The sequence below is a fragment of the Ipomoea nil genome, unplaced genomic scaffold (assembly GCF_001879475.1).
Source record: "Ipomoea nil cultivar Tokyo-kokei standard unplaced genomic scaffold, Asagao_1.1 scaffold0684, whole genome shotgun sequence".
NCBI lineage: Eukaryota > Viridiplantae > Streptophyta > Magnoliopsida > Solanales > Convolvulaceae > Ipomoea > Ipomoea nil.
The window spans coordinates 2112546-2132921 of record NW_017617112.1 but is presented as its reverse complement, the minus strand read 5'-3'; the positions used below and the strand labels follow the sequence as shown (position 1 = coordinate 2132921).

Genomic DNA, 20376 nt, shown 5'->3' with positions numbered 1-20376 from the left:
CTGCAAGTGTACTTAAGTGAAAGTCTTGTGGAGGATGATGAGTCTGTTACTTTTGATGTGTTAAAGTGGTGGAAGAGCCATAGCGAGAGATTTCCTATTCTCTCCAAAATGGCTAGAGATGTGCTTGCAGTTCCTATCTCCACAGTTGCATCTGAGAGCTGTTTTAGTACATTTGGAAGAGTACTTGATCCATTTAGGAGTTCCTTGACTCCTAAAATAGTGGAAGCACTACTATGTACACAAGATTGGTTGAGGGCACCTAATCAGCCAATCCAAGTTGAGGAGAACATGGAGGATGTTGAAAGATTAGAGAAAGGTAAGACTTATTACTTTCTTAGTTACATTTTTTATTCTTTATTTCCTAGTTTACTTATTCTGTTTTTCACTTTTGCAGAATTGCCCACTGGAGCTTCATCTACTATATCATCAATGAAGCCAACAATCACTGTAATGTGTTTAATATTTGTTTAAAATGTGTTCATTTCTTTAATCTGTTTGATATTCTGTTATGGTGTTGCAAGTGGTGTTTAGCCTCTAAGTGGCTTGGCAACTTTCTGTTATTGAAATGTTGCTGCCATTAGATAAGTTGAGCCCAATTTGGTCATTTCTCTGGAGTCTGGAATTCTGGTATAACTCTTCCTTGCTCTCTTTTCAGTTTGAATGTATTTGTTTTATTTGCTGGCTATGATGAAGCTTCCACTTTTGTCTGAATAAATGGAATGGAGTTTGTACATTGCCAATGTGCTAATATAACACATTCTGAGCAATTTGCCCACATTCTTACTTGATATGAAAAATTGCATTCTGAGCTAGTTAACCTAATGAATAATTGCCTAGTATTGTTAGTCTAAATGTCTAATAGTCTGTTCTTTTGTTCTCTAAACTCTAAACACTAATATTGTTTTAAGTTTGAATACTAGCATGAAGAAGAATAGATTACATTAGTGTTGATTTTGCCGACTGTTGATAGTCTGATTTTGCTTATTGTTGAGTGTTGATTGCTGAAGAGTGAATTGCCTAAAGGTGCTGATAGCTGACTGAATGACTCAGTTACTGCTTAACAGCTTAAGTGCTTAATGTATTTTGATCAAGTTAAACACTTAAGTCTTAAGCATGATTTTTTGTATAATCATTGAAAATCTGTAATTATTAACTTAGTTTGAAACTTTTATAGTTGTATGTTTTGCTATGGTATATTGGTATGCCTTTAATTTATTGCTATGGAGTGACGTAGTGACTGCTATTTTGTTTTGTTTTTTTTTTTTTTGTTTTTTTTTTTTTTTTGCTATAGTTGTATGACTTATTTATTTTAGAATTATTTTATATTAATTTATTAATATCCGATTACCATCTGAAATTCGACAACGGATAACCGAAATTCGAACCTATGAAATCCGATAGGATCTGTCCATAAAAATTAACGGATTGAGGGGTAAAAATGAAATCTGAAATCCGGTCGGATGGACGGATTGGAAATCCGATCCGTCTGTATCTGACCGATGCTCAGCCCTAGTCACCATTCCATGAAAGCAACTACTTTGGTTACCTTCTCAGGCAAAAGGTGACCATTTTGGTCCCTAGATGTTGGTCAGAGGGGAGTTAGTGGAAGGGTCGTCGTAGGAGTTTGCCAGAGGGCCACTAAAACTTTAGTGACATGATATTTTAATAAAAATATGGGCATTTGGTCTAGTGGTATGATTCTCGCTTAGGGTGCGAGAGGTCCTGAGTTCAATTCTCGGAATGCCCCAAAATTTTATTTCTATAAACTTAACATATTAAACAAAACTCCCAAAAGCCTGTTAGGCTTACCTTAATGAAAACACTAGTGATGGGCAACTGTTGAATCGTCACAGGTCGCGTTTGAAGAAGGCGACCATTTTTTGCCACCTTATGCTCCAAAAGGCGACCATATTTTGCCGCCTACTCCAGCAAAAGGTGACTATTTTTCGCTCGCCTTCTACTCTAATAGAAGGCGAGGGTTTTTTATCACTGCTCTGGAAATATGCAACCATTGCTCTAGAGGAAAAAAAATAAAAAAAAAATGACCAAATTTGGTCACCTTCTTTGGCAAAAGAGGACCATATGGTCACCATTCCATGAAAGCGACTACTTTGGTTACCTTCTCAGGCAAAAGGTGACCATTTTGGTCCCTAGAGGTTGGTCAGAGGGGAGTTAGTGGAAGGGCCGTAGGAGTTTGCCAGAGGGCCACTAAAACCTTAGTGACATGATATTACAAATCATCAACAAGTTTTTGAGCTCTAATGCACCAAATTAATATGCTTGTGAGCTTAATTACACCTTTTAAAAGTTTAAATACTTAATTAACTTTTAGAGTAAAATTTAGGAGTCTATTTAACTATTTTTCCCTCTTCTTTCAGTTTCTTGTTAGTGTCCACACTAGGAAGCATTGCTAAGGCGGAAGCATAAAGTATTATATTCAATCTGATGATGAGATGTCAACTGGAATATCTGAAACAAATATATATTAAAGGGTGCTTGATCTTTGCCTTATGTTGATATCCCAAGACTTTTAACCGTTAGACTGTTTTAATGGCATTCAATTCTTGATTTTTCTCTTAAGAAACTGGTCAACACTAATGTTCCAATTATACCCTACAAAATATGCCCTCACTGGAGAATGAAAATAGTTAAAATCATTTGACATTCAAAGACTAAATTAGACAACTTTGAAAAAAAAAAAAAAACCATAATTGCTGTTCCATTGTACTTTATTAGGACAATCCAAAAGATCAAGAAACAGTGTCATCCTGCCCTTAATACTTCTTATTCTCAAAAACATCTCTCATACCATTAAACTCAAACCTCCGATACCATTACAAGATGCCGATAGAGGCCGAGAAAGCATATTCCATTACACAGCCTTCCATGTTGACAACGGAGGAGTATCCGAATCTTTCCAAGTTCTCATGTCGGGCGAATACCTATCGCCCTTGACTGCATCAGCTGAGCCGATTTTTTCAAGCTCGGCCATGTCTTCTGGCGTCAACTTCACAGATAAAGCACCAATGTTCTGGTTGAGATTCTCGATCTTAGTGGTACCAGGAATGGGGCATACATCGTTCCCCTGATGGTGCACCCAGGCTAATGCTAGTTGCGAGGGAGTGCACCCTTTCGTTTCAGCAATTTCAACAATCCTTTCATATAACTTTATGTTGTGCTCAAGGTTTTCAGCTTGGAACCTTGGTAAATACTGCACAATTAAATAAACCTTTAACATCTGAAAAAGCCGACTTTTCCAAAGTTACAATCGTTATACCAATGTGTATATACCAAAAGAGGGTACGAAAACAAATTCGTTTTACATTGGTAACCTCGAGTTAATACCAACCGAGGTCCCCCGAGTATAGTGGCATAGTCCTAAACTTTCAATTTAACCACTCCTGATCCTTCTACTTTCAAATTTAACCACTACCGGTCGTGGTCCATCTGTTAGTTTAAGTAAGGGAGTAAAAAATTTCGAAGTTGAAGGACCATAAGTGGTTAACTTGAAAGTTGAAAGATCATGGGTGGTTAAATTTGAAAGTTGAAGGACCACAGGTGATTAAATTGAAAGTTTAGGACTAAATGTCACCGCCACTATACTCAGAGGACTCCAGATGGTATTAACTCGGTAACCTCACTTGTCATTTAATTGAAATTCTCTTTGTTTAAAAACTATATCTCATGTGAAATCAGAAGTTAAATGCAATAACTGAAATCCTTGAAATGCTTAATATTAAGAAGAAAACACTTAAATATGGGCAAACCTTTCTGAAATCTCCATTTGTGAAATCCTCAAGCATCTTTGGACCTGATGACAAAAATCCCCTGCCCAAAGGACTGTATGCAACAATCCCAATTCCTAGTTCTCTGAAAAATTGGTAAGAACATTAGAAACATTAATTTGGATCTTGGCACTAACCACTAGGAGGAGCTAAACGATGGTACCTGCAAGTAGGAATTACGTCTTCCTCAACATCTCTCGACCACAAAGACCACTCCAACTGCACTGCCGATATTGGATGAACAGCGTGTGCTCTTCTGATTGTGGAAGCCGAAGCCTCAGATAGACCTATGTATTTTATTTTACCCTCTTCGACTAACTTCTTAAGTTCTCCCATCTTGCACAAGGAGAATGAGTTTTAGATTGAGATAGGCAATTTGTATCAATGGCACATATGAGGGCAAAAGGGGACTTACCGTGATTTCAATGGGCAGTCGTGTATCAACGCGGTGTTGATAGTATAGGTCAATGCAATCAACGTCGAGCCGCTTCAAGCTGGCCTCACATGCAGCCCGCACATAGGCTGGGTCTCCGCATATATCTCTCTTCCCATCAGCAAAACTAATTCCAAACTTTGTTGCCAACTCAACCCTTTCTCTCACACCTCCCTTCAATGCCTTTAGAACAAAAAGATTTCCATAACACCAGTTAGAAAATACATAAAATAGCCTCAACATAAAGTCATAAACCTATCACTTCCTACATACACAGGCCCTATGTGGTAAAATAGGTAGCCTATCGATTAATTTTGTCTTATTTGACCACTATTAGTTGTATCAATATGAGTGTTTGATTAATTAGGTTTTTTTAACAATTGCTCCAAAATACTAAAATTCAAAAAGCTGCTCAAAGTAACTTTTTCGATCAGCTTTTTGAGAAAGTTTTTGTATGTAATCAGCTATCAGTCAACAACTAATTTACCAAACACTTTTCTACAATCAGCTAATGTTATCAACTAGTTAAACCACTAACTCAATCAGCTAAGAGCTATTTACCAAACACCCCCTCAATCAGTTCAAGCAATTAAATCTTATAACACAATACATGTTTACAGAATTCAGTGTCTTTACAGTGTCTACTCGACTACTCAGTAACCCCCCTCCTCTCTCTCTCTCTCTCTCTTCCTCTTTCCCATTTACTAACCTAAATTGACTCTCACTAATAGCTAGCTCCATAGTTACCCAATACTTCTGTTACTTAACAATTAACATCATTTATTTTCTTCCAAGTACTCTGTAGTTATCTTTACTTAAACTATTTACGATTAACATCTAAAAGATCTTAAAGAATTGGAAAATATTGAAAGATTTTAAAGGAACATTAACTAAATACTTCAATATTTAACCCAATCCACAAAATAAATAAAGATAATTTCTCCCAATTTTCATTTCTAAATCATATATCCTAAATAAGATTCATCTCAAAAAGGTAAGGAATTTGATCATATGAGCAAGAAACCAAGCAAGCAAGCAAAGAGAAACAGTAATCCATGAATTACAGAAAAATAAGAAAGCGAGTAGCAGCATATACACCTTGCCGACTAGGATCTCGTTGGTGTGAGGGCCATAGATGTCGGAGGTGTCGAGGAAGGTGACGCCGGAGTCGACGGCGTGGTGGATGAGGGTGATCATATCCCCATCGGGCTTGGGCGGGCCGTAGAAGGCGGACATGCCCATACAGCCCAGCCCCTGAGCCGACACTTCCAGGCCCTGTGAACCCAACTTCATTCTCGGGACCTTCGCTCCCTCAGCCGCCATGGATTCTGATGTGAAGAAGTAGACGGGGTTCACTATTTTTCACAGTAGCGGACAGGCCACCGAAGATGTAGAATTTGAGTACTCATTACTTCATTAGTCATATATATTTATAGCAATTAAAAGGGATTGATTTGTTTCTTTCAGTGGTCAGCATGATCAAAGGAGTGAGGTAATAAATAATAATACTCCACTGTCCAATTTTATCTATCATACTTATAATTCATTGGTCAAATTAACTTTTTCTTTTTTTACTTACTTTTTTTTAGTACTTTTTACTTATTTTTAAATTTGAATTTTTGTATTTAATAATACTTTTAGTATAGTTTCTAAATATATAACTTTTGTATATTAGTTAATATTATGAAAAAATTAGATTAAAAATAACTATAATCAAGCCTCGTTAACCGAACCAAACACATAAAATGTGACGGAACTCTGTAATTCATTTTTATACGAGTAATACTACATGTACTCTCACTTTCTACTCCATTTTGTACTCCTTGCTGAAGTGTCATTATCTGATTAGTTTAAATAACAAGTGGGCCATTATTTTTCTTTATTCACTTGAATTCATTGGTACACATGGCGAGAGTTTATACTACATGGGAGTACATATCGCATTTTCCTTTTTATACTCCCTAATATTCCTTCAATATTTGACTATTTATTTATTTATTTAATACACTAGAAGGTTCTTTAATTTTATTATTAAACATTGACGGACTCTCGTATGATATCGTTCCTTGAAATCGTCTAAAGAATTTTTATTCGAAAAACGATTGGGGTGAAATGAAAATTTAATCCTAATTTCATAAAAAGAAAATTTAATCCTAATTAAAAATAAAACTTTTTTTATTATAAATGAAGGGAATATCCACATAGAAAACCTACTAGTCTACTAGAATAGACATCATTTCTACTGAGGCTCAAACTCATCCCCTTCCATATAGGAAAGTAAGTTGGTATTAGTGGATCACAAGGTCCTTGGTTTAGAAATAAAATATTTATTACTTATAAAAGGGAGTGTAATATTTAAAAGTATTTTTTAGTATAAATATTATTTTTCTTATGAGTAACAAATATTTTATTCTTAATTAATATTACATTTTTTAAGTATAAATATTATATTTTTATGTTGACTCAACTTGTTTCACATATAAGAATTTATGAGATTGTTTCATACAAATTTTTTCCTTAAACATTTGATTGACGTAAGAAAGAAAATATAACATACTCTCATATAAAATATGGATTAAATTTGTTTCTGAGTGTAGTTTAATATTTTTTTTGGTTGCTCAAAAGCATCCCTCCCGTCGATAGTCAGAAGACTAATTTATCGTCTTTACTGTCAGCACATTAAGGTAGTTTAATGTGATAACACTTAATTAGTAGTATAAAAGATATATTTTAATGAAAAAATGACATTTTTTTCCCTGAATTATAGACTTATAGTATTTTTTTTTTGCCCTGACTTTTTCATGTATTCACATTTTCCCCTCAATTATTTTAAAAGTGACGGTTTCTCTTCCCCCTCCCCCTCCCCCCCCCCCCCCCCCCTCTTAATGTTAAATGGATATTTTTACTCTTAAAAAATTATTTTATTTATTTTTCTTCTCTAACAAATTATTACTTGTATGTACAAATGACCATGGTTCTATTTGAACCGAACCGGACACCATAACAAATAAACTAAAACAGTGTGGATGGTTCTTTTTAGTTGTTACGACTCAGAACTAGAAAAAAAAAACTAATGGTTGAATGGAACAAATTATAATGTATATAAAATAAAATTAAATAACATTTTCACATATTCGAGTGTATAAATATCGAGTGAAACTGTAGTTATATCGAAATGAAACTATAGTTATGTTGCAGTGTATACAAAATGAAATTGAATAACAAAGGTACTTTTTGCAGAGCGACGTGGAACGACGCGAAACGAGTGCCGTTTCTTTTCATTAAACAAAACGACTTAAACAAAACGACGTCGTTTTGAATCTCGGTGCATAATCGATTATGCACCGCGGTGCACGATATAATTATTACAGTTCACCAAACATTTTTTGGACTTCAATACTCCAAAATAACATGTTTATGGATTTAAATGTAACTTTTAAAAGTTTAATAGCCTAATTGACATTTCGTGTAAAGTTCTAGAACTTATTTGGCCGTTTTTAAAATAAATAAATAAATAAATAAAACAATACAAAAGTAGTATTGGCACTTCAGTGGGGTGGGGTGGGGTGGGGTGAGGTGGGGTGGGGTGGGGGGCAATACTACTGTTTGTGCAAATCAAATTCCAACCACACGAGTCAATCGGAACCGAACTGAGAGCACCTACTCTCGTGCTACAGAGGAGCAAGAGAGGTTGTGGTGCACCGAGAGCACAACTCTCGTGTTGCCTGGTCCGTGTGAACTTGCACCCCAACGGTCTGAAACCCGAAAGTTCAGCCAGTTGTACAGATTAAACTCATCTGTTACGGAATTAATTCTGTTTTAATTCCAATTTTAAATTCTGTTACGGAATTAATTCTGTTTTAATTCCAATTTTAAATTCTGAGTTTAATCCTACTTAGTGGGTGACCGTTACAGGTGTTATACAATTGGTTTCATACCAATTAAAGGCCATGTTGAATGCTATCCCTTCCAACATCCCTATATAAAGAGAGGTAGAGCAGTAGCTCTTTTAAACAGAACGAAACTAAGGAATTCCAGTATACTTTGCTTCAAAACTTCTGCTTCTACTCTCTTCTTTACCTAGCAGTGTTCTTGCTCTTGCTTTGTTTGCCAGGTTCCTTGTTTAGGTGCTTAAACAAGGAATCGAAGCACGTTTTATCCTGGGAAACCTAGGCTACAACGCTCCTAGCACTTGTGGGAGGTAGCAAATAAGGTTTTAAGGAAAAGAACTTCGTGTTCGAACTCGTGCTAAACCTATACCCAAACACTCAACATTTTCCTTTCCAATTCTTTCTGTTTTCCCATATAATATTAATCTTTTCGTAGGATTATTATTTTTGGGGATTTTACAACCATATTACACAACAGAAGATAACTTATCATCTATTACCACACCAGGGAGTAAAAGTGAAGTAATAGAAATTTGGAGTCCATATATAAGTCTTAGAGCATCCATATCAATGTTTTTTTGATGGATTTTGGAACAGTGCAAAAAAAATGGGTATGATTTTTTTGTTGATGTGGGATGGGTTTTTATTGAGTTTTAACTCCTGCAAGTTAAAAGAATTTTGTGGAGTTCACATTTGGAGAAGGAAAACAAAGCCAGTCTCCACATGTTGGAAACGTTGCAGCCCAACTAGGCAAGTGCAGTGCACGCGCCCACTGGCGCGTCGCAGCTTTAAGTTTTTTTTTTTTTTTTTTTTTTTTTTTTTTTTTTTTATTTGTGTCAGACAATTTTTTTTTCTTTTTTTCTTTTTTTCATTTTTTTCCTCCCTCTTCTCGCTCCTATTTGGAACATAATCAAAAAAAAAAAAAATATTATGGATGCTCTGGGACAAGTTTTAAAACATGTCACTTTGGCAGGCCTATTAAAAGGCTAGAGGAACGTTATGCTATGCAACCGTGTGTACCATGCAAGGTGCACATAGTTCCAATTCATAATTTGTATAATACAGATTCATAATTACTATACTGTAGATTTATAATTTCTATGATGTAGATTCATAAAATCTATACTGTAGATTCATAATTTCTAAATCGTAGATTCTTAATTTCTAAAACATAGATTCATAATTTAAATATACAGTAGATTCATAATTTCTATATAGTATATTCATAATTTCTATACTGCATATTCATAATATATGTACTGTAAATTCATAATTTCTAAATTGTATAGTTATCAAATTATGAACATATAGTTCTGTGATTTGTGAATACAGGGTTCAACAATTGGGAATATCAACATTGAAAATTATGAATATAGAGTTTTGTAATTGTGAATATAGAGTTCAATAATTATGAATATAAAGTTCAAAAATTATGAATATATAACTTTATAATTATGAACATATAATTCAGTAATTATAAACATAAAATAATGTGCATCATACATGGTGCACACGATTGCACAATATAATTAATTTGCCAAGGCTAGCTAACACCCTCTTAGGTTTGCGGGTTATGACAGACCGACCTATTAAACTCATAGAAAATTAAGTTTGATTAAAAATTACTTTTAAAACTTTATAATTGTATATTAAAATAGTTTAGACACTTTAAATAAACACTAATATAATTTGTTAAAGCCAACTAAAAAGTTCAAATAAATAGATAATTCGTATAAATTAATCAAAAATTTAAAATTTTGAAACACCTTAATAGTTAATATTGATACACATATTCCAAATTATCTATACAATTTATTGACTTAACTTTCCGCATCTCTAGTATTCTCGACTGTTGTACAACAATTACGAAAAATTTTTTACAACAGTAGCGGATTAGATGTTTTGTACTAGTGCATGCAAGTACTTCTCTTCGTTATTGCAAGCATTGAAAGATTAATTTTAAAATATATCACAGAAAGTGGTGATTGGTTCCAAATAAAAAGGGAGGTTGAGTTAAAACTCTTAATTAATCCTTTTACAAAGTATTTTAATATACAAACAAGATTAAAAGGATTAATTAACCTATATGTGAGCATGAAGTGTCGTTGCTTAAACAAAATTTAGACTTTACATGGCACATGTTTATGAATAGATACAAACATATGGTTTTAATAGTTTATAGTGTTTAGTATTCAAGGTCAAATTGTGACATTAAAACTTCTGTGTGTTATACCTTTGGTATCTTGTAGTGATTGCTTGGTTCAAAACTTCTCTACCATTGTAATTAGAGGTATTGTAAAATGTATTAGACTAAGTGGAAATTCAATTTTTGGACACTCTCATTTATGCATGAATTTTTTATTTTTGTCTTATAGTTAGCCGTATAAACTAGGTTTACTATATTATCAAAAATTTCTATGGTAAATGGTTTATTTTATACTTTAATTTGGACATTACTACTGGAAAGTGGAAACTTAAATAATATTTTGGTGCTTTGTAATTATCAATATTATTTTAAGTTTGATAAGGATTTATTGTTTTTATTAATTAGGAATCTTGATCATCCGGTACCGGTTATTAGGGGTTGGCGACCGGGCATTTTGGTATTCGTTTTTTTTTTTTTTTTTTTTTTTTTTTTTTTTTTTTTTTTTTTTTTAGATTTCGGTTCGTTCGGTTTTTTTAAAAATGAAATTATTCATTTTAACATTTTAATTCGTGTTGGTCCCGAAAGGGTGGCGAGAAGTCAGACTTCTCTAACTTTTCAAACTTTCTTCGAAAACACACAAGGCGAATAACACTTTGATAATTTCAACTCTAAGTAACGAGCATCAACAAGATAAACAACTTAGAGTGTGCAGCGGAATAAGTAGCGGTAAAGTGTTATGCTTAATTAGTGGGCACACGTGTCAAATATGCCCATCTACTACTCCAAAGTGCTCAATTCCCCCATCTACTAAAACATAAGCTAATCAGACACACTTACCTCTAAAAATTTGCCAATTAACTTTTTTTGCAGGTTATCTCCGGTAGAGTCTGACTTGGTCCGGTCACTGATTATGTGGCAATGATGACATGACAATTAAATAACAAAATTTGATGACATGGCAATTAAATTAAATAATAAAATTAAACCATCCTAAAAATGAAATTCTAAACCCTAAATTGTTAATTCCTAATCAGTGAGATGCGAAAATTGAGCACAACTAACGTCAATTGTTAATTCCTAATCAGTGAGATGATTCTTGGAATTCTTCATAGAGGTGATCCCCAATTTGATGCAAAAGCAGCTTTAGATGATTTGCATGTTAGGCTTACTGGCCTTCTAGTGAGGGAAGTTCTCTTAGGGATATTGAAAACGGCAAATTATGCAGATAAGAAAAGTTGTGCCCAGATGGGGTCCTTGTTCTTTGAATGGTCTGATAACCAGGAAAACTATATGCACACTGCAAATTCATACCATTTAATGATGATATTTTTTTCTGAGGCAGGGGAATTCAAGGCCATGTGGGCACTAGTAGATGAGATGATCGAGAAAGGTTACCCAACAACCGCTCGTACTTTCAACATATTGAACGCAGGTTATTTGGAGATTTAGGAACTGGAGATGTGCGAATATATGAACGCTGGTTATTATGAAGAATATGTTTGAATATCGGAGATTCAGAACAGCTTGGACTAGGGTTGTCATGAAGATTTAAGAACTAAATTCCACATCAGCATTAGTTTTATTTAAATAAAATTACATGTCAGCAGTTTGGAGGGGCAACCTGGAGGTAACCTGCAAAAAAAGTTAATTGGTAAATTTTTGGAAGTAAGTGTGTCTGATTAGCTTATGTTTTAGTAGATGGGGGGAATTGAGCACTTCGGAGTAGTAGATGGGTCTATTTGACACTTGTGCCTAATTAGTGTGGTGCTCAAAGAGAGATTCTAAACATGCAACACGTTAGAAACACTTGATATGGTTCAAAGATGATGTACGTAAAATTTGGCTTGCATGCAAACGTGGGAACTATCAAACCCAGACAGATAAAGATATGCGATAAATCGTAATCGGGTTAGTTCGCAGTTAGAATAAGCATTCAAAAAATGTATGAGCAGTAAGTAAATAGAGAAAGAGATTTATAGTGGTTCAGAGGTGGTGTAATCCCCCTAGTCCACTCTTCTCCTTTCACTTCAAGGAGGAAATTCACTATTCTTCGATCACCCAGATACAATAGTGAATAAGTGTCCACCGACACTTCTCCGAGTGCTTCGCACAAAGCTACACTCCTCCAAGGTTTTTCGCAAGCTCTTCTTGTTACTCCGCCTTCCCGAGTACTTCGCACCAAGCTGTACTCCTACACCACGAGAACTACGCACAAAGCTACGTCCTCACAGGGTTTTCACAAGTTCCTCTTGTTACTCTGCCCTTTACAACGAGTGCTACGCACAAAGCTACACTCAACCAGGGTTTTTCACTCTCTCTAGTTACTCCGCCCTCTTTCTACACTCAGTAGAGAATATTACAAAGAAATAAAATTTCTCTCTCACTCAGACTTGAATTTAATTCTATGAAGCTCTGTTTCCCCCTTTTCGGCTAATTAAAAAAAAAAACTTGTATCTTTTGCTTGTATGTCTTAGCCGTTGTTCAAGTTGTTGAACTGCTCTATCGCTTCTTGGTTTTTTTTGTCTTCAAGTCTGCTTGGGCAATTTATAGTCAATGAAAGCTATTTGCCCGTTGATCAACTTTCGATCTCGATCGTCCATTTTGAATTGTAGTTGATCAAAAAGATATTGTCAACTTGATCTGAAATATTAGGTAGATGTCATTTTTCCTTTTGTCAGATGATTTGAATAATTTGCCCGTTGCCGTGTCTTGAATTTTGTAGCCTCCAAAATTTGAATAAGTTCGGCGCGGCAAGCTTGATATTTCTTGTCCTTCATAAATGCTCTAACATGTCAAGTTAATCAAATAATTTATCTGCTGATTCTTGCTTGAGTATAAAATAATTTCTCCGCGAATCAGCCTTCTTCGAGCGTCTCTGGTTCCACCGTAAAAACTTGATGTTCAGATGAAAATATATCAGATATTTTCTCCTTCATGATCCTTGTAAAATAATATACTGGAACCTCTGTAAAAACTCCATAGTTGTCCATGGTGAGATGCTCTGTTTCGATTTCAAGCTTGGTCCACCATACTTGGTGTGTTTCTACATATGGTGCATGGCTTTTGTGAGACTTGTGCATTTTCTTCACTTAGTCTCCATATTAGCTAGTCTCTCAGTTAGTCTCCAAGCTTTAGCTAGTCTCCCATACGGTCCAATATACTTGAGCTAGTCTCCCATACGGTCCAATATACTTGAGCTAGTCTCTCAGTTAGTCTCCAAGCTTTAGCTAGTCTCTTTTAGAGAGTCTCCTTTAGCTAGTCTCCCATACGGTCCAATATACTTGAGCTAGTCTCCCATACGGATTCCCATACGGTCCAATATACTTGAGCTAGTCTCCCATACGGTTTGGGCTAGTCTCCCATACGGATACGGTATTAGCTAGTCTCCCATACGGATACGGTATTAGCTAGTCTCCCATATGGTCCAAGCTAGTTAAAAATGCTTCACTTGAGATTTGAACTTAAGATCACATGGCATAGCTAATACGTGTTTCTTCCAACTCCTCTAGCATGGTTCTTTGTGACTTATCCGCATCATAATTGTGTTAAGCTATAGTCCCGCTTAACATCTAAAATCAACTTGTGATTTTCCAGACTTGTACATGGGTTGCATGATATGGGTGCACCATACTCTGTAGACTTGAACTGACTCAAATAGAATAAAAATGGGGACTACTTGATTTTTCAAAAATACATTCGGCTCATCAAAATTTACAAAATATTCCTAACAGTTCGGTTTGGTTTCAGCTTGGTTTGAAAAAAATTCGATTTTGATTCGGTTTAGGAACCTCAATTCTCAACATTTCTTAGGTGACAGTGTCCACTCAAATGAATAGTTCATGACTTTAATCCAAACCAGTCAATAAAATCATAAATAAGTGAAATAGAATGGAAAAATAAATCACTCAAATGAATAGTTCATGACTATAACCATAAACAACAATTGTTGGAACCGTTGGTAGAGAAAATAAATAATAATCAAAAAATAAGATTATTATTTTCTGGAAAAAAACAAGGGAAGGAAAGATGGAGAAATTTGGCTAGTGTTTGGTGTTGGGTTTTTGCAAGAGTCAAGTGAGCACTCTTTCCTTAAAACCTTATTTGCCACCTCCCAAAGATGCTAGAAGTGTTGTGGCATAGGCTTACCAGGATAAAACTTGCTAGTGATTCAATGTTTGAGCACTCAAACAAGGAATCCGGCGAGCAAGACACGCTTATGAACACAGTAGGCTAAAGAAGGAGTAGAAGCAGAGAGGTTTTGAGGCTAAAAGATGAACTTTCGTGTTCTATATTTTCTGTGTAAAAACTCTACTGCCTCTACCCTCTCTTATATAGGGTTGAAGGATTAAATAGCATTTATTAGGGCACTTTAAAGCTGGCTTTCCAACAGCTATAACAGCAGGCCATTACATGAGAATTGAATTCAGAATTCAAAATTGGAGTTAATAGGATATTAATTCCGTAACTGATGAATTCAACCCCCATAACAGTCAGAACTTTTGGGTTCCAGACCGTTGGCGTACAGGGTTCGGTCTCAACTTAGCCCGCACCCATTTCGGCCACAAGACTTTCGGCCACAAGACCGAAAGTACTGGACATAACTTGCTGTTGCTGAGCCGAAACTACAAGTGGAACTTAGCCCGCACCCATTTCGGCCACAAGACCGAAAGTACTGGACATAACTTGCTGCTGCTGAGCCGATGATACCGAAGTTTGGCATAACTTAGCCCGCAAGGCCAGCCAATTTCCAGACGACATTCGTGCCCGCAGGTGCCGGCGCACACGAGCTCGGGCTTGACTCGTGTGGTTGGAATTTGATTTGCAAGCATAAACTTAGGTGAGGGCATCAGGGCATGCAACATGTGAGGCTTGTTCAATTGCAGATTTGTAGGCGAGGCAACAGTGTCAGAACGGACGAGTGGTGTTCTTCTGCGATTAGGAGTTTAGTAAATAGAGATTTGAATTTATTTCGTTGTTGTTATTATTATTATTATTAAAATGAATGATATTCGGTTCGGTTCAATTTTTTACTGAATTGTTCGACTCGATTTGATTTTTTACCGAACCATTCAATATACAAGAATTCGTTACTGTTCGATTGTTCGACATATTACCGAATCGCTTCGGTACAATTTGAAAGAATCGAACCAAATTGTCCACCCACCGATTATTATATAGAAGAGTTAATCTTATGGACTTATTAATTGGGTTTTAAAATCTAAAGAGATTCTACAAAGAGGTTATATCTATCTAATTATTGTTGGTTGTCCAAGAGAATCATAGAAGTTTTCTTTTACTGTACTCCTGAAAGAAAATAGGATCTGCATGCAGTACACTGCCTTACCAATTAGTCATGTTTCAAAAAATATTATTGCATTAATCAACTTCTTGTACTGTTTATTTATTTGCACAAATCACCTCAAATCCTTCAAATCGAATTTTTAAAATTAAAGTTGTCGGTTATCGTAATGAGAATGCCGTGTGAAATTGAATGTCTTCTTTCTATGCATGAAACCACAACCCTATCAACATTTTTTTATCTGTCTCTTAGTTCTTAAAGAGTTAAAGTTGTGGCTTAGTTTCTTTTTATAGATCTACTTGGTTTTCGAGAAACACATAATAAAAATACAACAACATATCGTTGTAGTAAATTCAATTATTTTATTTCATTGTTTCAAAAAAAAATCAATTATTTTACTTTTGTTTTTTTTTTTTTTTTTGAAACATGATGAGGGATTACTCCCGGTTGATTTTACTTTTGTTTTATAACAATGGCTCTGGTGATCTTTAAAAAAAAACAAAAAAAAAACAAAAAAAAAAAAAAAAAACCTCAGGTATTTTTGTAACCGTACTGTATTTCGATAATTTGAAGGCAAAGTAACTATTGACCATCTCTTTTAGAAAAAAAAAAAAAAAAAAAAAAAAAGGTCAAATAGACCCTTGACTTTATTCAAAAGTACAATTAGACCTTTAAAATAAAAAAAAATATACAATTAAACATTGGAGCGTGTGAAAATGAGTTAAATAAGTCTAATTTATCGAATAAATTATTGACTTTGATTACCATTGGCAGTCGCTAATCACTGTTCACAACCATTCAAATAAAAAAATCATTTCCGGTGATCATTTCTACTGGAGAAGATGATTGGCCGATCGTCTTCTCCGGTTGAGGCCATCTCGATCATTTCCATTTCTACTTTTTTTTTTTTTTTGTGGTTGTCAGAATTTTTATTCGCTAGAATTTTGAATGACCGGTTATTCCAGGTAAATAACCGGCTACTGGGTTTAGATGATCCCAAAATGACAATTCAAATTCAAATGTTTAATTGCACTTTTTCAAAGTTTAAAGACCTAATTATACTTTTGAATAAAATTCAAGGGTCTATTTAATCATTTTCCCTCTCTTTTTAGTCCAAAATGCATAGGAATTAACCAGAATCAGACAGAAACCCCAAATTAAATCAATTCAAGAACACCCCAAAGGTCACCTCTCAAAGATTTAACTCAATTAACCAATAAACTTTACTCAAAGAATTAATCCAAGTGTTTTCCCAAGATTGAACATGGGATGGAAAACATGCACAAGCCATTAATGTCTTCCGCAATTAGTCCCCCAAAGACCCATTTAACAAAATGTGATGACCTGGTGATCTTTATTACTTTAATCTAAAACCATTGTCATGCATCCTACCCTAACATGGTTCTAATTCTCAAAAGGTAACACTCAAAAACATCTCCCATACCATTACAAAATGCTGCTTGTATAGGCAATTCCATCACACATCTTTCCATGTTGACAATGGAGGGGTATCTGAATTTTTCCAAGTTCTGACACCAGGGGAATACCTACCACCTTTGACTGAATCACCTGAGCCAATTTTTGCAAGCTCGGCCATGTCTTTTGGTGTCAACTTCACAGACAATGCACCGATGTTCTCGTTGAGGTGCTCAATCTTAGTGGTACCTGGAATGGGGCATACATCATTCCCCTGATGGTGCACCCAGGCTAATGCTAGTTGTGAGGGAGTACATCCTTTCTTTTCAGCAATTTCAACAATCTTTTCATAAAACCTTTTGTTATGTTCAAGATTTTCAGCTTGGAACCTTGGTAAACACTGCAAAATTGAATAAATTTGAGTGACATAAGTTATATAGCTAGGCAACAATATTAATCGGATCGAAGTGCTTGATATGTTTTATATTAAGAAGAAAACATTATAATATGGGCAAATTAAACCATCCACAAACCTTTCGGTAATCATCATTTGAGAAATTTTCAACCAGCTTTGGACCTGACGATAGAAATCCCCTACCTAATGGACTGTACGCAACAATCCCAATTCCTAGCTCTCTGAAAAGAAAAAAAAAAATAATAATAATAATAATAAAAAACGGTAGGGTAACATTAGAATCTATTACTTTTTGTAAGGGTGTGTTCTGTGAAGTGACAACCCCAATAGAATTGGTCAGACTATTAATTTTATAACTATCACGTTATCAGGACTCCAAATGAGAACGGCCTGGTCTATTGATTTTCTTGGCTTAACCATGTCAGTTATTAAACAACCTAGGCTCATATACCTCAATCATTTGTCAATAGTTATTGTGTGAATAGTGGGTCATACAGCTGTGTGGACCACGGTCCAAAAACGACGTCGTTTCGTGCAATTTTTTTCACAGTGGCCCGCTGCAATATACATTTTTATAACTCATAATGTACATTATTCTAACACATAATGTACATTATATTACCCCAAAAGTTTCATTATTCTAACTCATAATGTATATTATTCTAACATATAATGTACATTATCTTACCCTAGAAGTTTTATTATTCGAACACATAATGCACATTATTCGAACACATAGTGTACATTATTCAAACACATAATGTACATTATTCTAAAATTCAGCGATCGTTTTGAATCGTGGTCAACACAATAATAATTTACTGTCATTTGTTGACTAGGCTCACATGGTGAGATGTATCCGGTGCATACTCTCAAGTAGTGTATGGTATAACACGGGAACAAGTTGGCACTAATTAACCAATAGGCCGGAGAGCTAAATGAAGGTACCTGCAAGTAGGAATTACGTCTTCCTCAACATCTCTTGACCACAAAGACCACTCCAATTGCACTGCTGAAATTGGATGAACAGCATGGGCTCTTCTGATTGTGGAAGCTGAAGCCTCAGATAGACCTATGTATTTTATTTTACCCTCTTCAACTAGCTTCTTAAGTTCCCCCATCTTAGCTTCCACAATTAAGGACAATAATTATCAAATATGACTAAAATGAGAAGAAACTAAGCACATATCAAACTAACCGTGACTTCAATGGGCAGACGTGTGTCAACCCAGTGTTGATAGTATAAATGAATGCAATCAAGTTGGAGGCGCTTCAAGCTCGCCTCACATGAAGCCCGCACATGGGCTGGGTCTCCACGCACTTCAATCTTCCCATCACCAAAAGTTATTCCAAACTTTGTTGCCAACTCTACCCTTTCTCTCACCCCTCCCTTCAACGCCTTCACACACAAAAAGTTTCCATAATACCTACTATCACTGCTGGAAATTATTGAATTTTTGATCACCTGAAAGTGATCTTATATCAAGTTGAAAGCAAAAAGTAATCGGAAATAGCAACAAAAGTTTTTCCGGATACCAAAAGTAGTCGAAACAAGACTTTCGACTTAATTTAATATCACATTTAGGTGATCAGAAATTCAATAATTTCAAACAGTGATATATACACAAGGAGTCCCTATATATAAGGGGTGGATGGAGTGGGTAGAGGGGGACAGCTGTTCTCATTGCCCCCACACTAGATCCACCCCTACGTGCATCGCAGGCAAAAGAAAGTTAAGAAGTCAAGAATTCATGGATCTCTATAAGTTTTGAATTTGATTATATGTGCTAATAGGATTTACCATTAAGATACATCCAAAAATTATAAATAGTAAGAAAAACGCAACTTTATTTCCTTATATTATTTCATATTTTAGAGTCTAAGTGTTAGACTTAGCATTTAGTCTTAGTCCAACAATTCTTAATTATCCAATGCTAGACTTGACCTTTTACCGGCCAAGCTCGCCCAATATGTGCATACAAAGAGTGATGGCATACCTTGGCAATGAGGATCTCGTTGGTATGGGGTCCATAGATATCGGAGGTGTCGAGGAAGGTGACGCCGGAGTGGACGGCGTGGTGGATGAGGGTGACCATGTCGGCGTCGGGCTTGGGCGGGCCGTAGAAGGCGGACATGCTCATACACCCCAGTCCCAGAGCTGATACTTCCAGGCCCTGTGAACCCAGCTTCATTCTCGGCACCACCTTCACTCCCTCACCTTGCTCTGCTGCCATGGATTCTCAAATCAAAATCACCGCTCACTATTAATTATTAAACATATATATGCTCTAAAATAAGGATTCGAATCTTGTTTATTTAATATCATAAATCTTATTCAGTAGTTCAAAATAATATTTTATTACGGTGATAATAAATCTTAATCACTAATCAGTACTCCAAAATATATTACGGAGTATATTAAAGTGTAATTAAGTCTCGTTGTGACATCGTCTCAATGACCGTGAAACATGTCGAGTGAATATTAAAATGTACTATCTCCGTCCCATTTTATGTGTCCTGGTTCGAGTAACGAGGTTTCACCTAGTTCGATTAACGAAGCTTGACTGAAGTTATTTTTAATCTAATTTTTCATAATATTAAATTTAGTATTTGTATACAAAATTTATATATTTAGAAACTACACTATAAGTACTATTAAACACCCAAAAAAAAATTAAAAATAAGTAAAAGAAATACTAAAGAAAATAAACAAAGAAGAAAGAGTTAGTTTGACCCAATGAATAGTAAGTAGGACAAATAAAATGGGACAGATGGAAAAATACTTATACTCAAAAATTTAATATTAATCAGGAATAAAGTGTTTGTTACTTGTAAGTTAAGGGAAAGTGTTAGAAAAAATATTACAATTCCTCATATACATAACAAACATTTTATATTTTAGTAGTATTACATTTGTTTTGTATAAATATTACATTTTCATCTAGATTCAACCCGTCTCACGGACAAGGATTCATGAGACAGTCTCTCACAC

General features: G+C 35.1%; 2 protein-coding genes and 1 non-coding gene across 4 annotated transcripts; 1 reads left to right on the top strand and 2 right to left on the bottom strand.

Moving 5' to 3' along the window:
- Nucleotides 1-1675: 1675 nt before the first annotated feature.
- TRNAP-AGG lies at nt 1676-1747 on the top strand. The gene has a single exon. It is a non-coding gene; the product is annotated as a tRNA-Pro (tRNA).
- An 898-nt stretch (nt 1748-2645) lies between these two features.
- Nucleotides 2646-19635, bottom strand: LOC109175166 (auxin-induced protein PCNT115-like). Of its 2 annotated transcripts, XM_019324417.1 has the most exons (6): nt 19589-19635; nt 5317-5520; nt 4201-4401; nt 3949-4121; nt 3768-3870; nt 2646-3211 (listed from the first exon to the last, which is right to left on the bottom strand). In XM_019324417.1, the coding sequence occupies exons 1-6, from the start codon at nt 19616-19618 to the stop codon at nt 2873-2875; spliced, it is 1050 nt and encodes a 349-aa protein (XP_019179962.1). In that variant the 5' UTR covers nt 19619-19635; the 3' UTR covers nt 2646-2872. The 2 variants fall into 2 exon arrangements, with proteins under 2 accessions (XP_019179962.1, XP_019179963.1); XM_019324418.1 differs by lacking the exon at nt 19589-19635 and having other exon boundaries at nt 5317-5605.
- Nucleotides 16859-19618, bottom strand: LOC109175165 (auxin-induced protein PCNT115-like). Its single transcript, XM_019324416.1, has 5 exons — nt 19382-19618; nt 18583-18783; nt 18333-18505; nt 17503-17605; nt 16859-17369 (listed from the first exon to the last, which is right to left on the bottom strand). The coding sequence occupies exons 1-5, from the start codon at nt 19616-19618 to the stop codon at nt 17031-17033; spliced, it is 1053 nt and encodes a 350-aa protein (XP_019179961.1). The 3' UTR covers nt 16859-17030.
- Nucleotides 19636-20376: the final 741 nt, after the last annotated feature.

Coding starts and splice junctions, on each gene's coding strand:
- LOC109175165 (XM_019324416.1), bottom strand. CDS start 19,618: ATGGCAGCAGAGCAAGGTGAGGGAGTGAAGGTGGTGCCGAGAATGAAG. Junction 18,506..18,582: donor GTCTGCCCATTGAAGTCACG/GTTAGTTTGATA, acceptor GTGGAAGCTAAG/ATGGGGGAACTTAAGAAGCT. Junction 17,606..18,332: donor GACGTAATTCCTACTTGCAG/GTACCTTCATTT, acceptor TTTTCTTTTCAG/AGAGCTAGGAATTGGGATTG.
- LOC109175166 (XM_019324417.1), bottom strand. CDS start 19,618: ATGGCAGCAGAGCAAGGTGAGGGAGTGAAG. Junction 4,122..4,200: donor GACTGCCCATTGAAATCACG/GTAAGTCCCCTT, acceptor TCCTTGTGCAAG/ATGGGAGAACTTAAGAAGTT. Junction 3,871..3,948: donor GACGTAATTCCTACTTGCAG/GTACCATCGTTT, acceptor CCAATTTTTCAG/AGAACTAGGAATTGGGATTG.